The 19,386-nt window shown below is 63.6% G+C and overlaps 1 protein-coding gene across 2 annotated transcripts; it reads right to left on the reverse strand.

The window, feature by feature from the left end:
- Positions 1 to 504: 504 nt before the first annotated feature.
- Positions 505 to 18,030, reverse strand: PRKACA (protein kinase cAMP-activated catalytic subunit alpha). 2 transcript variants are annotated; one of them, XM_051835686.2, is made up of 10 exons: positions 14,749 to 14,911; positions 11,275 to 11,336; positions 10,817 to 10,945; positions 7,060 to 7,158; positions 6,174 to 6,256; positions 4,489 to 4,615; positions 4,317 to 4,412; positions 4,117 to 4,239; positions 2,425 to 2,589; positions 505 to 2,049 (listed from the first exon to the last, which is right to left on the reverse strand). In XM_051835686.2, exons 1-10 carry the CDS (start codon positions 14,768 to 14,770, stop codon positions 1,924 to 1,926), a joined length of 1,032 nt encoding a protein of 343 aa, XP_051691646.1. In that variant the 5' UTR covers positions 14,771 to 14,911; the 3' UTR covers positions 505 to 1,923.
- Between the last annotated feature and the right edge of the window lie 1,356 nt (positions 18,031 to 19,386).

A 19,386-nucleotide genomic window follows, 5' to 3' on the forward strand; every position in this document is an offset into this window, starting at 1 on the left:
GCTCCTGGGACCGTACTTACCGGGAACTCGCCGCCCGCGGGTCGGGGCCGCTGCGCTCGCGGGGCGCTGCGGGGCGCCTGGGCCGCCCCCGCGCCCCTTGAGGGCGCGCCGGGTCCCACGCTGAGGGTGCGGGGAGGGGGCGCGCACCGCCTCCCGCCCCCACTCCCCGCCCCGCGCCGCTCGGCCGCCTCCCGGCGCGCCGGCGCCCGTGTCTCCCCGAGAGCGCCCTCTCGGACCCGGGCTGGACGCGCAGGGGCCGCGCTTCAGGTTTGGGGACCCCGACCCCGGGGTCAAAGGGCGCTGAGGTGCCCCCTTCCTCTGCGGGGTGGGGAGGGGCGCGATTCCAGCTTAAAAAAAAAAAAAAACCAAAAACCCGGGTTTCCGAGGGCTCCCGGCCGGTTCCTGGTCAGCCTGGCCGCTGGGGTCCCACAGCCCCCCAAGTCTCTCCCAGCCGCGGGGAGAGATGTGTGGGTGGGTGACCGAAGTCGGGAACGCCAGTGACACTTTTTTTTTTAAACAAAACTTTATTGGTAATAGCTTTCAAATATGTTTACAACAGCACACTTTCAAGAGGAAGTCTCGTCCTTTGCGCACACAGGTTGACTCGCCCCCAGCGCCCACCCGGGCCCCACCCCAGGCCTGGCAGCTCCTCCCGGGATGGGCAGAACTTAGGAGAGAGAGGGGCAAAGTGGGGGGCCAGTGGGGTGGCTCCCCAGTTGCTCCCCACTTTTAAGAGAGGGGGGAAAAAGCACAAATCAGACGTAGGAGAGTGGGGGCGGGAAGAAAGAGGTGATGGACAGCTGACAGTTAAGCTAGAGACGAGGTGCCCAGCTTGGGGTGGGGGGCGGGGCGTGCCAGAGCTACTGGGTGAATAAAAACGGGCAGCCCCTCCCCAGTGGCCGTGGCCTTGAACCCTGGGCCATGGGGTGGGTGGGTGGGGGACCTGGCCTCTTAGTCCTTTCACGGGGTTGCTGCCTTGGCGGGGAGGCTGGGCCTTTAAAATCTAGCTGAGAATAAAATTCAGGAGTTCGGAGGAGAGGCCCTGGGCTGGGCTCTCCCTCCCTCCCTCTCTTTTCTTGGGGGGCTCGGGGTGGGGGTGGGGTGGGGACTCTTTGGCAGGGAGAGGGGCAGCTGCTTTGTCTGACTTCCAAATCCCAAGGGTGAGGAAAGGTCTCTTGGGAGAAGTAGGGGCTTGCTCAGGGGGCTGAGACCCCCACCCCCTGCAGGCTTGGCAGGGGACACCCCCACCGCCCCCCACCCTGAGAGGGGGGGCGGAGGCTCACACCCCAGCTCCTTCCTTGGACAAAGCTGATCTCCTTCCCAGCCTGGTTCTCGTGGGCTTGGGGGGCGGGGGTGGAGGAGGCACTGGTGGACTTTAAATAAGATTTTAAATGGTTTCTTAAGAAAAAAAAAAAAAAAAATCCTAGCAAGAAGCCCACTGAACAGGTCACTAAAAAAAAAAAAAAAAAAAAAAAAAAGACAAACTCTCTCCTTCCCCTGGGCCCCGGCTCCAAAGGGAAGGTTGGCTTTTCCATCGCTGTCGCCCTCGGCCTGTGGTGGGGTAAGCACAGGGGTGCCGGGCTGGAGTTCAGTTTGGGCCCTTCATTCTGCACCCTGTCCCTGGACGCACCAGCAAGACCTTGTCTCACTGGAGCTGATGAACGTGTTTAAAACAGGCAGAAGTGGGTTGGGGGTGGGGGCTCCTGGGGGAGGGGCAGGAGGGGGTGCGGCTGGTGGTTCCTTTACTCTAAATATCTGGGCCTCCTGCTCCCCCCTACCTGGGAGGGTGGGGTGGGGTGAAGTTAGATGCAAGGAACTCGGGGGGCTCTCTGGCTGTTCAATCCAACCCTCCCACCCACCCCCACCGAAAAAAAAAAAAAGAAAAAGAAAGAAAAGAAAACCCATAGGGGCACGGGTACACCCCTAAAACTCAGCAAACTCTTTGCCACACTTCTCATTGATGGAGACTCGGATCTCTTCCTCCTCATAGTCGTCAAAGTTACTCGTGTCCCCGGGGCCTTTAAACTTTGGTATGAAAGGAGCTTCCACCTGGAGAGGGACCAAGAGCCACCCAGACTTCAGTAGTCAACAAGTGACATCAGTACAACAATAAATGCGAAAAGCCTAACACCCAGGAGATAATTACTGGGACCCACATGTGTGCCCGGCCTTAAGGTATAGACTCCCCTTACCAACCCGAGACTCTGAACGGCAGCCGGCTCCCCAAAGGAGCCAATGACTTCCTAGAGACAGGGTCAGCTGCTGCCTGGGGGGCACGGAGCGACCAAATGGCCCCAGACTCCCATCTCCAGGCCTCCACGTCTAGGTTGTCCACTCCAGGTTGCCTAGAGCCTGTGCCCTCTTCCCTTTCCATCTCTCCCCAATGCCCGGGGCAGGGGAAGAGGGTGGGGAGGCGACACCCACCTTCCTCTGGTAGATGGCGATCCAGTCGGTTGTGGCAAACCACTTGTGGTTCTTGATGTCGTTGACCCCGTTCTTGAGGTTCCCGAAGCGCTTGGTGAGATCCACCTGCAGGAGGTTCCGCAGCAGGTCCTTCAAGTCCGAGCTGAAGTGAGACGGGAATCGCACCTGTGGACGGGGTGGGCGCAGAGACTGTCGGCGGCGTGGCCGTGGCTCGGGGCTGTGGGTCCATCCGGCAGTCTCAGCCGGCACCAGCTCAGTGGACCCCCCACCTCCCACCTCCCAGCCACCCAAGGGCTGAATCCAGGCTCTGCTTCTGATTCCAGCTTCTCTGGGAGACCTGGACTGGGTTTCTGCCTCCGGGCTGCGGCCTGGCCCGCGGGTGCTTGTTGTGGGCATTTGGAGAGTAAACCAGTGGGTAAGAGATCTTTCCGTCTGTCCACTTTGCTGCCTTTCAAACCAACAACCAAGCAACCCATGCACCCAGCTCATCAGCCCCACCCTGGAGGTTTTGCCTTAGGAAGGCAGGCAGGGCCCCTGAGACCTGCATTTCTAGCAAGTGCCCGGGTGATGTTGCTGGAGAGGAGATCCCTCTGACCAGCAGTGCTCCCATTTCACAGAACAGGGAAACTGAGGCTTGGGAGAATTAAAAGGGGACTCCTCCCAGCGGCAGCCTGCCTCCCTCCAGAACGCCTCAGCTGCCGCTGGCGTCCAGGCACTTCTCAAGCTCCGTGGTTATGAGGAAAGCCCCCCCCAACACACACACACCGAAGCCTCGCCTCTCTTGAAAAGCCTCCTGGGGGAAAATGCATACTGACAGTTCACTGGATCTGCTGCAGCAGGAACCAGCTTCCGGTCGCTGCCCTGCCCCCTTGGAATCTGTGCGACCTTGGCCATGGCCTTCCACCTCTCTGAGACAAGGGCACATGTCCCAGGCTCGCTCACAGGCCCGTGGGAACTGCTATGAAGACAGGGAACGGTCCCTCCCCCACTGTAGGCCATCCCACCCTGCCTATGCACCCCCACACAGAGAGGCAGATGGCTGCTACCCCAGTTCCCAGAGGGTAAGCAGAGGCTTGGAGAGGCAAAGCCACTGGCCCACGGGTTCAAAGCCGAGCAGAGGCAGCCGGGCTTGGGGCTTGGAGGCGCGCCCCCCCCCAGCTCCTTTTCTGGAAATTCTGAGCTTCAGTGCGGTGGAGGCTGGGCCAGCTGGAGGGGTGGGCGGGGCTCGGGCCCCAGCTTGACTCTGGTGCAGGTGCCACTCTCCTGAGTTGACGACCGCATTTGGGCAGGAAGGGAGCCCGGGGCCAGGGCCAGGCTGGGCGGGCGTGTGTGCGTGTGGCACAGCGGCTTTACCACTGCTCATGACGTCGGCATCCCACACGCGTGCCGGTTCGAGTCCCGGCTGCTCTGCTTCCGGTCCAGCTCCCTGCTAATGCACCCTGGGAGACAGCAGGTGACGGCTCAAGGGCTTGGGCCCCGCCACCCACGGGGGAGACCTGGATGGAGCTCCAGGCTCCTGGCTTCAGCCCGGCCCGGCCCCGACCGTCGGGGCTGTCGGGGGAGGGAGTGAACCAGTGGATGAAGACCTCTCTGTCATTCTGCCTTTCAGATAAACGGGTGCCTGCCTGGGTTCCAGGTCCCCGGACGGCTGCCTGGGGTGACGCTGACACGGGGGTCGGGCCCGGCTCTCACCTTCCCAGAGACAATCTTCTCGTAGATTTGGATGGGCTGGTCAGCGAAGAACGGGGGGTAGCCGGCAGCCATCTCGTAGATGAGCACTCCTAGGGCCCACCAGTCCACGGCCTTATTGTAGCCCTGGGGCGAGACGAGGGGGTTGGGGCGGGGGGACCCGGGGCAGGGCCGGCGTGGGGGCGGGGCAGGGCGGCACCTACTTTGCTGAGGATGATCTCAGGGGCCAGGTACTCGGGGGTCCCGCACAAGGTCCAGGTGCGGCCTTTCACGCGCTTGGCAAAGCCGAAGTCTGTCACCTGCGGGCGCAAGAACAGGCAGGTCGGCGGCCCTGCAGGGGGCAGGAGGGGGCTCCCGCGGCGGGGCTGGGGGTACCTGGATGTAGCCCTGCTGGTCTATGAGGAGGTTCTCGGGCTTGAGGTCCCGGTAGATGAGATCCAGCGAGTGCAGGTACTCGAAGGTCAGCACGATCTGCGCGGCGTAGAAGCGAGCGTGGGGCTCGCTGGCGGGACAAGCAGAGGGGGCGGGGCCGGCGGGTGAGTGCCGCAGGCCACGCCCCCAGGGCACAGCCACGCCTCCCGCCTGGGTTCAAGTCCCAGTTCTGCACACACCCTGGGAGGCAGCAGGGGGCTGGCTCAAGGGCTTGGGTCCCTGCCCACCCACGTGGGAGACCTGGAGGGAAAGTTCCTGGCTCCTGGGCCAGCCCTGGGTGCTGGGAACATTTCTAGGAGCAAAACCAGCAGATGAGACTCGAGCTGGTGCCCACATGCCACAGTGCTGGCCTCAAAAAAATAATAATAAATTAAAAAAAAAAAAAACAGAAAACATGGGGCCGGCACTGTGGCATAGCGAATAAAGCTGCCACCTGCAACACCAGCGTCCCATAAGGGCACTGGTTCGAGTCCCAGCTGTTCCACTTCCGATCCAGCTCTCTGTCTGGGACAGCAGTGGAAGATGACCCAAGTGCTTGGGCCCCTGCACCCACATGGGAAACCCGGAAGAAGCTCCTGGCTCCTGGCTTTGGTGGCAGCTCCGGCTGTTGCGGCCAATTGAACCAGCAGATGGAAGACCTCTCTCTCTGCCTCTCTATAACTCTGTCTTCAAATAAATAAATCTTAAAAAAAAAAACAGAAAACAGAGGCAGGTGGTGTGGCTCAGTGGGTTAAGCTACCACCTGTGATGCCGGCATCCCATATGGGCACTGGTTCAAGTCCCAGCTGCTCCGCCTCCGATCCAGCTCCCTGCTAATGCACTTGGGAAGGCAGCCCAAGATGGCCCAAGTGATTGGGCCCCCGCACCTGCACGGCCCAGCAGGAGAGCCACAGATCGGGGTACGTCCGATGGGCGCTATCTTGCCCCCTACAGGACACACTACAAATGCACTCCGTGACCTGGCTAGATTCAAACACACTCTGAGACCGAACTTGGAGCAGAGGGAGAGGCAAGTCCAACCCAGACCAAGCCCAATCACGGGTCCCTTTATGTCTGCTATCTATCTATGTATTTGAAAGGTAGAGAGACAGAGAGAGAGAGAGAGAGAGAGACAGAGTTCCCATCCACTGGTTCACTCCCCCAAGTGGCTGCAGCAGCCAGAGCTGGGGCTGGGCAGAAGCCAGGAGCCAGGAGCCGCATCCCGCGTGGGTGGCAGGGGCCCGGGCACTGGAGTCGTGAGCGGATGCTTCCCAGGCGCATTGGGCAGGGCGGGGGACGGGGCGAGCATCCGGCCTGGCCGCTAAAGACGCCTGGGTCAGACGCTTGGTCCCTGCGTGTGCGCACCCTGGGAGGCAGCAGGTGCCAACGGCTCAGGAATTCAGGGCCCCTGCCACCCACGTGGGAGACCCGGATGGAGCTCCCGGATGGAGCCGGCCAGCGTGAAGCTTCACCCCTCAGCCGCCCCGAGTTGGGTCAGGAGTCAGATGCCAGAACGGAGAGAAGACAAAGCCCACAGCGGCCAGCTCCAGGCCCCAGCAGGCTGCCCACCGCTGGGATGGACAGGCAGGCAGCCTATGGATCCCATCCCCCGGGGGCGGGGCCGAGGCAGGGGGCGGGGCCCGGCTTACCTGAACCTCCCAATCCGCCGCAGGTGTGAGAACATCTCCCCGCCGGGTACGTACTCCATAACCATGTACAAGTTTGAGTTGTCCTGTGAGAGGCCAAGTTTGAGTTGTCTGGCTCCCTGGTGCAGGTGCCGCCTGCCCTGACAGGTGCCCCCCGGGGGAGCGGGCAGGGGGCCCTGGCCAGCGTGCCCCTCCTGGGCAGAGGGAGGGCTCTACCATTGGCTTTGCGTCTTAGAGACAGAGGAAGGTTACCAGGGCCCCCCAGCAAAATGCAACCAGGATTAAAAAAAAAAAAAAAAGATGAATTTCAAGATGGTGATGGCAGAGCCCCCCTCCCCCCCATGACCACAGGTCCTTGTGACCGCCTGCCTGGGTCGAACGCCCCGTGAAGCTGGCCTGGAAGAGGCCCTCCCGGCTCTTGCGGCAGGGCCTTGGACAAAGTTGCACCTAAGACAGGTCAGGAGAAAGGGCATTCGCAGGGAATGTGCCGGAACCTGTCGCCATGACCCTAACCACTCCCGGGTTACAGGAGAGAAGATGGAGGCTGGGAGGGGAGAGATGCCAGCCCTGGCTTGCCTGGCCCGGGATGGATGGGAGTGGGAAACAGGCTGCCGTGGGGCTAAGCACGCCTCAGCCCCAGGCCCAGCCTCTGGCCCCGGCCCCGGCCCCAGCCTGTGCTCCAGCCCAAGCCCCGGCCCCGGCCCCGGCCTCGACCCAGGCCTCAGCCCCAGCCCCAGCCCCAGCCCCAGGCCCAGCCCCGGCCCCGGCCCCAGCCACAGGCCCAGCCCCAGTCCCGGCCCCGGCCCCGGCCTCAGTCCCAGTCCCGGCCCCAGGCCCAGCCCCGGCCCCGGCCCCGGCCCCGGCCCCGGCCCTGGCCCCAGGACCTCACCTTGAAGGAGAACTCGAGTTTGACGAGGAACGGGAAGTTAACTGCTTGCAGAATGCGTTTTTCGTTCAGGGTGTGCTCGATCTGTTTCAGCTTCACCACCTGCGGGCCGGGAGCGGGGTCAAGGTCAGGGTCAGGGTCAGGGTCAGGGAGCCGGTGGGAGGGCCACCCCATCCCTGCCACGGGTCCCCCAGACCCCTGCAGCTGAGGGTCCCTGGGCTGGGCTCACAAGCCTGTCCTGGCTCAACACACACACAGCAAGATGAGACACCAGGACTCTCAGCCCAGAGAGGTCAATGCTGGGACAGGGGGAGGCTTGGGGCTGGTGCAAACCCAAATAAGGCACCGTGGTGTAGTGTGGGGAGAGGCGCAATCAGAGGTGGCTTCCTGGAGGAAGGGGCAGCTGAGCTGCAAAGAAAAATAAAAGGCAAGCAGAGGCAGGCCCTGTGGCACAGTGAGCTAAGCGGCCGCCCCTGGAGGGCTGCATCCCAAGTTGGGGCACCGGTTCAAGTCCCAGGTGCTCCATTTCTGATCCAGCTCCCTGGGAAAGCCGTGGAAGATGGCCCACGTGCTTGGGCCCCTGCCGCCCACGTGGGAGACCTGGATGGAGCTCCTGGCTCCCAGCTCCTGGCTTCCAGCCCGAAGGCGGGGCCATGGTGGGCACAGGAGCTCTTTCTCTGCTTTTCAAGCAAAGATTTAAAAAGAGAGAAAGGAGGAGACGCTGCCTTCCCCTTATCTAGCCCAGCGACACACAGTGCCCAGGCCTCAGGCTCTCCCCGCACAGCGCGGGCCAGGAGCCAGAGCCGGAGCCTCACCCGGGCTCTCTGGTTCAGTGGTGACAGGAGCCCTGAGAGGGGCATGCTGGGAGCACGCCGGTCTGGAAGTGCAGGCACAGAGGGGAGGGGACGTGCCCAAGGTCACACAGCCGGCTAGCGCCAGGCCAGTGCGCCCCACACAGGTGGCCTAGGTCCCCGGTTAGCTGTGAAGCACCCAGCCGGGGTGTTTCCTGCCTCGACTCAGGCAGCTGGACCCTTGAGGCCTGCACTGTGAGGGCCCTGGATGTGTGGCCAGTGGGCTGGCGAACCGAATTTAAAATTGTCAGTATTGGGGCCAGCATCCCATATGGGCATCGGTTCGAGTCCTGGCTGCTCCACTTCCGATCCAGCTCTCTGCTAATGCGCCTGGGAAAGCAGTGGAAGATGGGCCAAGGGCTTGGGCCCCTGCACCCATGTGGGAGACCCAGATGGGGGTTCCTGGCTCCTGGCGATTGGCCTGGCCCAGCCCGGGCCATTGCAGCCATTTGGGGAATGAGCGATCTCCCTATCTCTGACACTCTAGCTTTCAAATAAAATTTCTTTTTCAAAAATCCATTTATTTAACAGGCAGAGCTATAGAGACAGGGAAAGACAAAGACCTCCATCCGCTGGTTCATTCCTCAAATGGCAGCAACGCCTGGGGTTGTGCCAGGCCAAAGCCAGGAGCCAGGAGCTTCTTCCAGGTCTCCTACGTGGGTGCAGGGGCCCAAACACTTGGGCCATCCTCCACTGCTGTCCCAGGCCACAGCAGAGAGCTGGATTGGAAGAGCAGCAGCGGGGACTTGAACCAGCGGCCCTATGGGATGCTGGTGTCACAGGTGGCGGCTTTACCTGCTGTGCCAAAATGGCAGCCCCATTAAATCTTAAAAAAAGAAAGAAAGAAAGAAAGAAAGAGAGAGAGAGAGAGAGAGAGAGAGAGAGAGAAAGAAAGAAAGAAAGAAAGATAGATCTGAACGCTGACACTTGCTGTGGGGACTGGCTAAGCTCTCAGTGTTTGGAAAAACTTGGCCATGTGAATGTGCTTGTTCTATTTCTCTACTGTGTTTCCTCTTCCCGGGGAAAACTGTCTGAAGTGGAAACAGACACTGAAATTGTACAGAGAGAAAAAAAAAGAATGGAACATGGGCCCGGCGCTGTGGCCTAGTGGGTAAAGCCACCGCCTGCAGTGCCAGCATCCCATATGGGTGCCGGTTCCAGTCCCGGCTGCTCCTCTTCTGATCCAGCTCTCTGCTGTGGCCTGGGAAAGCAGTAGAAGATGGCCCAAGATCTTGGGCCCCCGCACCCACGTGGGAGACCCGGATGGAGCTCCTGGCTCCTGGCTTTGGCCTGGCACAACCCCAGGTGTTGCCGCCATTTGGGGAGTGAACCAGTGGATGGAAGATTCTCTTGTCACTCTACCTTTCAAATAATTAATCTGAAGGGAAAAAAAGAGGCTGCCTCTGGCTTAAGGAAAACACATTGAGATGAACTTCATCTGTTTCCTTGTACTTTTTTGGGTAACGTTTATTCTATTTGAAAAGCAGAATTACACAGAAGAGACAGACTGACAGAAAAGTCTCCCATTTGCTGGTTCACTCCCTAAATGGCCACAACGGCCGAAGCTGGGTCAGGCTGAAGCCAGGAGCCAGGAGCTTCTTCCAGGTCTCCCACACGGGTGCAGGGGCCCAAGGACTTGGGCCATCTTCCACTGCTTTCCCAGGCCACAGCAGAGAGCTGGATGGGAAGTGGAGCAGCCGGGACTTGAACCAGCGCCCATATGGGAGGCTGGCACTGCAGGCAGCGGCTGTATCCACTACACTATGCTACAGCGCTGGTCCCTCTCTCTCAAAAAAATCTATCTTTTCTTTTTCTTTTCTTTCTTTTAAAGAGCAATATATAACGAGACAAGAGACAGGGAGAGAGATCTTCCCATCCACCGGTTCAGTCTCCGAATGACCACAGCGGCCAGGGCTGGGCCAGGGGAAGCCAGGAACTTGGGTGGCACAGGTCCAGGCCCTGGGGCCGTCTCCCGCTGCCTTCCCAGGGGCACTGCAGCCGGGACTCGGCACTCCCACGGGACACCAGCATCCTACCCGGTGGCGGCTTCACCCACTATGCGCCACGACACCGGCTCCTCTTGGTGTTTCTGATGGGGCTACTGGGAAATTCGCACTCCCTTCTGGGGCTTGGGGCCCGTTCCTGGTAGACACTGACCTCGGGCGAGCATTTGGCCTAGCAGCGGGGCCGCTGGGTGGAACACCCGTATTCCACGCTGGAGGGCCTGGGTTCCAGTCCCGGCTCTGCTCCCGACTGCTAATGTGCACCCAGGGAACGGCGGCGCTGGCTCAAGTCCTTGGGTCCCTGCCGCCTGATGTCGGAGATCTGCATGGAGCTCTGGGCTCTCAGCTTCGGCCCTGGCCACCGAGACTTTTTTGGGTGTTTGGGGGTGTATGGGGGTGTGTGTGTAGCGAACCAGAGTACAGGAGTTCTCCCTCCCTGCTCTCTGCCTCTCAAATAAATCACTCAATAACAAATTTGGGGACAGAACGTCCACCTAGACGCCACTTCCTCCAGGGAGACCTCCGGGTTCCTCCCCACGGGCCATCGAGTGCCTTCGTTTCCCATCTGGGTGTGGCCTGTGGGCAGAAGCCTTGTGGAGGCCACTCAGGGCCCTTCCAGCGCTGGGGTCTGGGGGCTCAGGGTACCGAGTTGCCCCATGATATTCCCATGGGCTTGGCCTGTGGGCCCCCAAATGCCCAGCTGCCCGTGTCCCTTCGGTACAAGGTGCCACATTGGCACAGTGCACCCGCCCACCCCGTCCTGGGGATGCCGCAGCATCCAACACCCATCACCCTCCCGGCATGCTCTGGGGGCCCAGCGTGGTACTCAAGTGGTTTTGTTTCCTCGTGGAACTTTCCAGAACTTTCTGGAACATTTGGGCGGGGCGGGGCCCGTGGCTGCATCACCTTCTGTTTGTCGAGGATCTTCATGGCATAGTGGTTGCCGGTCTCTTTGTGCTTGACAAGCATCACCCGCCCGAAGGAGCCCGTGCCGAGGGTCTTGATGCGCTCAAACTGATCCAACTGCGCTGTATTCTGGGGGCGGCAGGGGGTTGCGGGCTGGTCAGGGGCACCCACCCCGGGCAGGGCGGGGGGCGGAGGATGGAGGGCGAGTTCCTCCAGGCGGCCGGCCGGGCCCAGATCCGGCCCTGGCCTGGGGCCCAGGAACTGGTGGCAGCTGTGTGGGGAGGGCAGGGGCCGCGTGGGGAGGCCAGGCGTGGACAGTCAGGTGCCTCAGCCCCCTCCCGGGAGCCCCCCGGGGGGTGTCCAGGCAGTAGGGGGAGCAGAGGGGGAGGGGGAGGCAGCTTGGGTCCCTGCCTCCCCCCACAGCGGGGTTTGGGGGCGAGGGGTGGAGGTGGGCTTACCTGAGCAGGATTTTCCCATTTTTTAAGAAAATCTTCTTTGGCTTTGGCTAAGAACTCTTTGACTGAAAGGAAGAGAGAGGATGGAGGGTCAGACGGGAGACCCACGGCCCCCCACGTCTTGCCCGGGGACACGCCCACTGGCGGGGAGCAGGGTGCGGCTGCCTCCACGCATCGCCCGCCCTTTGCCGGGTGCCTCTGGGTGCTGCTGGCTTGGCTCGGGCGGCTTGATCCGGGCTGGGGTCTTGGTCAAGGGTGGGGGATCTGGCTTCGGCGCCCGCCAAGGTGGGGTACAGGGAGGCTCGCGAGGGGTGGGGGTCGCGGCCCGGGGCACCCAGGCCCGCCCACCCCCACTCGCCCCAGTTCTGCCCGGCATTCCTCGCCCAGGGCCGACGCCAGCTGTGGTATTTATAGCGTCGGGATCTGGCCGTTCCCTTCTCTGGGGAGGCTGGGCCTGGGGCGGAGGCCTCCGGGGCTCGGGTAGCAGGCGGCCTTGGGGGGGCTCAGCTGTCGCCCTGGCCCCCAGCTGGCCCTGTCCGCTCTGGAGCTGGTTTGAGGACAGCCTTGGCTGGGGCCTATCCCTCCACGGGCCCCAGGGCATCTCAAGGCCAATGTCACCTTCCAGTTGACAGAGACTTCCCTGGCTGACCCCGGGCTGGGGGCTGGGGGAGGTGGTGGGCTCTCACCAGTCTGGCTCACCACCTTCCTCTTGGCCGTGCTACCCATTCACCAGCCCCGAAACTGAGGCTCCAAAACCATTTTTTTTTTTTCTGGCCCATGCGAAGAGACAGCCCAGCCAATCAGCTGAGGGCCAGGATTCCGGGAGTTCAAATCCCAGCCCGTGCTCTCTGACGCACTGGGCACAACTGACCGCGCCTCTGTTGGGGGAGGGGGCCTCAGTTTTCCTCATCTATACAATGGGGATGATAATGACAGCGACCTAACCATACAGGCAGCGAAGCTGTGTGGATGGCAGGAGCTCACTTTGGCAAAGGGGGGTTGGACGGTGGCTGGCGTGGGACACAAATGTTCCCTATTAATTTTTTTGCAGCATTCTTTTCGGTTGAGACAGCAGACTCGGCGGTAGGTGTCCAGAGCTTAACCAGGCAGTTGGATGAACATGGACAAGACACACGCACCCCCGAACAACACCCTACAGGCGCCAAGCCCGCCCTGCACGTGGTGTTTTCTAAGCGTCAGCCCCAGCCCGGCAGGCTCCATCCCAGCCATTGTACAGATCGGAAGACTGATCATTTGCCTGCAAGCCCTCCCCCACTGCTATGACGTGAGCCGTTTTTACTGCCGTCCCGGCCATCGGCTTCACCGCTGGTCACGTGCACTGGGGTGGACCAGGACAGAACTGTCCCCAGGCCCCAGATGCTTCGATGAAAACAGCCACGCGGAGCACACACGGCCCCCACCCCCTGCCCCACCGTGCTCCTGCCCGTCACTGGCACCACGCCCCCACTGTCCCCAAGGCTGCTGGCAGAGCTGGGCCCAGAGGGGACAGCCGTCCCAAGCTGGCGCCTGGCTGGGCCACCAGCTGGCCGAGAGACCGCTCTGGGCATGGGGTCTACTGGAGACGGTTTGCTCCCACATGTGCACACACACCCACCCACACAGGCACCTTTCCTCCCACAGAACTCTGGATTGGGTGGCGGGGGGAGGGGCGGGGCCCTGACCCACACAGGAAGGCAGCGGGGGGCCTGGTCCTGTTTCCTTCTTCATTGGCGCCCACTGAGCCCCCTCCCCGGGTGGGGCAGAGTCCCTAGCACAGCCCTCCGCTGGCCTCCCAAGGTGCACGAGGAGCCCAGGTCACGTCCCCTCTGCTGGGGCTGGGGGCAGGCAGCTAAGGGCGGTACTGGGGGAGGGGACCTCAGCCTGCAGACCCCGCCCCCACCCCACCCCCACCACTCACCTCTGCTTCTTGTGTCTTCCAGCAGAGGGGAGAACCGGGGGAGTGGGTGGGGTTGGGTGGTCTGGGCTGGGGGGCTCAGGTCAGGCTCGCTGGAAGGTGTGGCGCAGGTAGCTCAGGAGCCGGGCGGCCAGGTGGGCCCAGAGGAGCAGCTGGAGCCACAGCTGGAAAGTGGTCTCCGAGTCCGCACCCTGGCTCCGGCAGGACCCCGGCTCCATCCCAGCATCCCGCTGGCCTGGGCTCTCTCCTCACCCAGCACAGGAGCCGCCCAGCCCCCCGGGGGGTAGGGGGGAAGGGAGGAGGAGCCGGTTGCCACGGAAGCAGTTAAAAAGGTGCCTGCACCTGCTCCTGGCTGCCAGGGTCCACAGAGGCTTTCCCTGGCAGGAGGCGGAGGCGCGGACTCCCGGGGGTGTCCCTCTGCCCGGGGGCGGGGCGCCAAGGCCAACTTCCCCTTCCAGGGACTTGACTCTGGCTGTCAGGCCCTGCCTTCCTCACTGGGTGCCTGGCTGCCCCCTCCCCGTCCCCCCGGGGCCTGGGGCAGTGCCCACTGCGCAGAGGTGAAGGAGTTAAGGCCCAGGCAGCAGCCAGAGGGCCCCAGGGGGCTGAGGAGCGCCCTGTTAATTAGCTGGAAGAACAGCTGGAGGGAAAGGCTGGGCGGGGAGGGGGTAGGGAGGGCGTGGAGGGCCAGGGAGACCAGACACCCCGGGGCTCCCCCACCCAATCCTGCCACCCCTGAGACAGAAACGGGTGCGTGTGGCTCCCTGTCCCGCTCCCATGTGGGGGCGGGGAGGGGATCGACATCCTGCATGCCCTTGGCCTCTGTCAAACCTTGCCCTGTGTGCTTGGCTCCGCTCTGGGCCATGAAAAGTCCAAACCGGAAACGGACGGCTCAACCCGGGGGAGCGGGGGAGGGGGAGGCCGCTTGGCCATCTCCCTCCTTCTTCCCAGATCCCGGAGAGAAGCGGAAGGAGGGGCAGCGGCAGCCTCTCCCAGAGCACCCAACACCCGGAGTTGGTGGGGGCACCCTGCTGGTGACAGGAAGTCCCCCCGCTTCCCCCACTCTGTCACCTAGCTCCTAGAGGGCCATGGCACCAGACGTCCCAATCCCGCCGGGTTTTGATTTGGGGTCCCAGGGACAACCCCAGAGGACCCCTGACAAAGCCACGGCCGAAATCTAGAACTCCATCCTGCGGATGTAGGGTTGCAAGGGTTGTGTGTCCAGCTGGGCAAGGGGCTGGGGGGGGCTCCCTGGACTCCCCATTCCCGGACAATAACCCGAGACCCTCTAGGCACTCTGAAACCTGGCGGTCCTGGGGTGGAACTGCCCAGCCTGGGCGGGGGCCAGTACTCTGGCCTGGCCTGGATCCCCCACACTGGGCTGCACTCCCCTCCCATCGCTGGGCGCACACCCCCGGCTCCCCCCTATCTGTCTTCCTCGTCCCCAGGCCCCCCACAGCCTCCTCCTCCCTTCCTGCGCCCCCAAACCCTGCTGCAGCCCCCTCCCTGACTTGAGGGGCAGAGAGTGCCCAGGGAGTTGCTATAGCAACAGGGCTCAGCCTCACCATCACTGGAGTTGGAAGCCATCACTCAGTCTTCCTCACAGGGCATCCGAGCTACGGTGGCTGGGAAGGCTCACGAGACCTCGCCGCCCCAGCCTGGCGGCCCACCCCACGGCCCGGCCTGCAGGGGGAGCCGGGGAGTTGGGGGGCGGGAATGGGGACGGGAAGGCCGGTGAGAGGAGGGCAGGTGCAGGGGAGAGCTGGCTGGGACCTCCCAAGCTGCTGCTGGCTGCCTTGGGCTAAGAGCAAAGCTGTCTTGGCAGGACCCTCTCGGGCACCCATACAACTGCCAATGGGCAGAGGCGTTTGACCCTCTTGGGCTTCTGTAGGAAGTCGGAAGACACCAGTTCATCCCACCCAGGAACCTGCAGGACGCACCTGGGTGGGCTTGTCTCTGGGGCTTGGTGTCCCCACCAAGGGGCCTCTGGGGGGCTCCCTCCCACCACTCGGGCCATGTCCCTGTGACCCGGCTCCCCGGGGTGGGGGTGGGGGTGTCTCCAGCCAGTGCCAGCTCAGACCTGAGCTCCACTTGGCTGTCTGCCCCCTGGGGCCCCCTGGGGCCACTGCCCTCTCTCGGTTCCTCCAGCCTGGCCATGAGCCTTCATTTTTTTTCCCTTTGCTCTTTTAGCTCCTCGCCAACCCCCACTAAGCCCCTTGTCGGTGGCTTTGCCACCTTTGGGTGCCAATCTTCCCATCTCCACCCCACCCCAGCTCCTGGGCTTTAGGATGCTTGGCCAGTCCCCCGCAGGCTGGGATCTGGCAACATGAAATGCAGGTGCCCCCTGCAGGCTGGGCTGGCTACTGCCCTGGCCCCCGGCCCACCCTGGTCTAAGAGGGTAATTGCCCTCGGACTCCATCCTTTCAAGGGCTGTGAGGCAGAGAGGGGCTTCCTTTTCCCAGCCTGGCTCCTTCTCTCCCAGCCTCAGGAGGGCACCTTCCCATCAGCAGAGCAAGGATCGAGTTCCCAGTCCCTTAGCTAGTTACGTTGTATCCACCCTGCATCTTAATGCGGACCAGCGATGACAGAGGGGCGCAGCCTAGCGCTGGGTTGCATTCCTAGGACTGCTCCCCCCTGAACGGACATGGGGAATTCAACCTCCATTACTTTAATTAAGAAAACACAGGCCGAGAGAGAGCAGGAGCCCGAGAGGCAGCTTCAAGAATGTCCGAGCTGGGAGGCTCTCAGCTCCCAGCTCCCGGCGGCCAGGGACGGGTCTGGATCGGAATCCTGCCTCCGCCTGTGTCCCACTCAGAGACAGCTTACTTGGAGAGCGCCGATAAGAGCCCCTTACAGAAATCACCAGCGCAGACAGATGTGTCCACGGAGACCTACTTGGCAGGGGGACATTCTGGATCCCCTACAAACAGCAGCTCTGGGATCATCCATTTCTGCACTCAGAAGGAATTACCTGTTCCTTCCAGAACTGTGAACTTTTTTTCTTGGGATCTCCCCACCCACCCACCCAACCCTGGCCCCGTGCAGCTTCCCCCGCCCCTCTCCCTGGGGCCCTAGTGCACGTGTTAGCTACGCCTTGAAGGTTTTCCAGGGCTATGTCATCTCCCGAGCTTTCCACCGAGCCACAGCAATATATAGCCGCGTGCCTCCACCTTCCGCCTCACCTGCTGGGGGCCGGCCCCTCTCCTCCGGGCCCCAGTCCCCTCCGAGCGTGGGCTCGGAACTGTTTTTGGATACTACCCCACCTGCTCCTGGGTCATCAAGCGCTCAGCCACAGGCGCTGGCCTCCCTGTCCCCCGCCCCTCGGTGGCACGTCCAGGAGCTACTTAATTCTGCCAACTGAAGCAGGGAGGGGAGAAAGTTCTCAGGGCTACGTTCGCCACTTGCAGGGGACCCTGGGAAGCCCAGGGCTTGAGATCAAGAACTGGGGTGGGCAGGGCTGGGGACGCGGCCTCCGCATTTGTAGTTCTGCCTATGTGTGGGATATCCCGGCTGAGGTTCCACTCTGAGCCTGGAGTGCCCCAGATTCGGGAGCTGGGGGTGCGGGATTGGGCAGGGGGCTCCAGACCACTTCTGAAGGCATTTCCAGACAGAGGCACCTTCTCTGTCAGACTGGAAGGGGCCAACTTAATCTGGGGGCCCGGGCGAGGTGTGTGTGTGTGTGTAATGGGCTTCTCTCTCTCTCTGGCTAAAGCCCCGGCAACGATGAGAATCCATCCTTTGGCAAAGCGAATCCCTCGATGTCACCCACTGCTCTCTCGGACAGCCGCCCACCCCGTCCAAATCCTGTCCCTGACCCACGCCACCGAGACCAAGCAGCCGCATGGAACCCGGATGCTTTTTATCGGAAGCCAGAAGCAGGCAAAGGAGCCCCCCTCGTTGGGGGAGGTGGGGAGCCTCAGTGGTGGGGGGGGCCTTCCAAGGAGCCCAGGGCTCAACACACAGCAAGAGAGGGGAGGGGCTCTACCACGCGCCGCCCCCGACCCCAACAACCGAAAAGACAGAGCGGCAGTGGAATCTCAGCTCAAACTTGCAGACAGTCCACTCCCCCAGCCAGGTCGCCAGCGAGCCAGCTTGCAGGAGGGGTCCCAAGAACAGTGGCAGGATGAGAGAGGCGCAGAGGGACCCCTGTGTCCCCCAAGCCTAGGGACACTGAACAGGGAAAACAACACAGGGTGGGGTGGGTTTGGAAGTTGCAGGTGGTGGCTGGGGAGGGGCTGTGATAAGGTGAAGAGGGTTAAGGGCAGGAGAAAGATGGCCGGGGCGGGAGGGGGGAGGGGTGTGGCCAGCAAGAGGCCAAGGTCCCTGGCGGCTGGAGGCAGAGCCCCCCCTACCCCCGACAGCACTGGGAGGCTGGGAGAGGCCTGGGTCCCACACGTGGGAGAGGTGAGTGAGCAAGTGGAGGGGATTCGAATCTGGGGACTGGGGCCAGGAAAGGAAGGGGTGGGGAGGTGACAGGGCCCCATGTGGGGCCCCAGCGGTCATCCGTGCCATGGTTGGCAGTGACAGCTGGGTGGGTGGGGGGGCATATCTTCGCAGTGGGGGGCGGTCACTGGCCAAAGGGCCCCTACGTGAATGCGTGTGTGTGTGTGTGTGTGTGGGTTGTGGGGGGTCCTCTGCGGGCCCTCGGGCCCCAGCCTTGGACAAGCAGACAGCAAGGGGTGCTGGGGGTAAGCAGAGAGAGATGGGGGGGCGCCGCGGGGGGGAGGGGCCAGGCGGTGATGGACAGCCCGGGGGGCTGGCAGCGCGGGGCCGAGATCGGGGTCACGGCCTGGGCACTCACCACTCTCTTGCTCGCTGCCCTTCTTGGCGGCGGCGGCGTTGCCCATCGCGGCGGCGGCTGCGGCGGCCCGGGCCGGTCCCGGAGCTGCGGTGCTGCGGGTGCTGGCGGCGACCAGGGGCCCCGGAGCGCGCTGGGCGGCGGCGGCGGCGGCCCCTCGGGCTGGCTGCGCTTGCTGCGGCGCCGCGACCCCCGCCCAGCCCCTGCTTCCCGCGTCTCTCCGCGCCCGCCCGCCCGGGAACCTCAGCCCAAGTCCGCTGCTGCTGTCCGTGACGCCCCCGCAGCCTGCCGCTCATTGGCCTAAGCCGCCATGACTGACGGCGCCGCGCCGCCGCTCATTGGCCCCGAGAAACCTTTCCGCACCACCATAGGCTCCTGGCCCCGTGACGCGCGCGGCCATCGGCCCGCCACTCACGCGCTCGCAAGGCCGCAGCTGGGCGGGAGGACGCGCCCGATTGGCCGAGGCGCCTGGGGCCGGCCCCACGAGGCCGCCGATTGGTCGAGGCGCCCTGTTCGGCAGACCCTTCGCAGAACGTTCAGTGTCAATCCCGGGGTGAGAGGGCGGGGCGGAGGCGCAGTCTGCGGCCGGCCCGGGCCGGGCGGGGCGGCGGAGGCTGGCGGGCGGCCGCGCCGCGCTCCGAGGCCCTGGAGGCGGCCCCGGCCGGCGCCCGCCCGGCCCCGCGCGCGCCGCAGTCCCCCGCCCCCGCCCAGTGCGGCAGCGGCCGCCGGCCAGCCGAGGTGGACGCCACGGCCCGCCCGGCGCAGCCGCTGTCCACCTGCCAGCGGGGGGAGGGGCGCGGCCAGCGCCGCGGGGTCAGAGGTCGCCGAGTCGTCATTCATAAGGCCTGGCGTTTGGGGCGGCAGGGGTCGGGACCGGGGCTCTGCTTGGGTTTCCCGCGGATGCTGGGCCCGGGAGCAGGGGGTTGCTGCGCCTTTACTGGGTCCCGGCCGTGGGCCCGGCCGTGGGCTGGCACCCGCGGTGAGGAGCTGGCACAGACACTGCTTCGCAGCGCGCCCCTCACCTCGTAGGTCCCGCGATCACGCCCCTGGTACGGACGCGGAGTCTGGGGGCACCGGCGCTGACTGTCCTGTCTGTGCGGGGAGCGGGCACCTGTCTGCCAGGAGCGGCCTGAGGACCGAGGGGCGGCGCCCCCGCCCCAGCATCTGACATCTGGGGCTGGGCCGGAGGGTGTGTTCCGCAGTCCCCCTCCCCGGAAGCCCCCAGCTGCTCTGCTTCCTGCTGCTAGCCGTGGCCATCCACACCAGCATCAGAGTGGCTAGACTGTCCTGGACGAAGGTGGACAGAGGAAGACCCCGGCCGGGAAGGGCTGCGCGCCCACCTGCTGCTCCGCGTGGCGAGGTCCCCGCTCTCCTGCGAACCCTGGGGACGTGGCCGGCCGCTCGA

Source organism: Oryctolagus cuniculus, chromosome 16, assembly GCF_964237555.1.
Source record: "Oryctolagus cuniculus chromosome 16, mOryCun1.1, whole genome shotgun sequence".
Lineage (NCBI taxonomy): Eukaryota > Metazoa > Chordata > Mammalia > Lagomorpha > Leporidae > Oryctolagus > Oryctolagus cuniculus.

Excerpts from the sequence above, each read along its gene's own strand:
- PRKACA (XM_051835686.2), bottom strand. The coding sequence starts at position 14,770 with ATGGCTTCCAACTCCAGTGATG. Across the intron at positions 11,337-14,748 it reads GGCTTCCAACTCCAGTGATG|TCAAAGAGTTCTTAGCCAAA; the intron begins GTGAGGCTGAGC and ends TCTTCCTTTCAG. Across the intron at positions 4,240-4,316 it reads CTGAGATCATCCTCAGCAAA|GGCTACAATAAGGCCGTGGA; the intron begins GTAGGTGCCGCC and ends GTCTCGCCCCAG.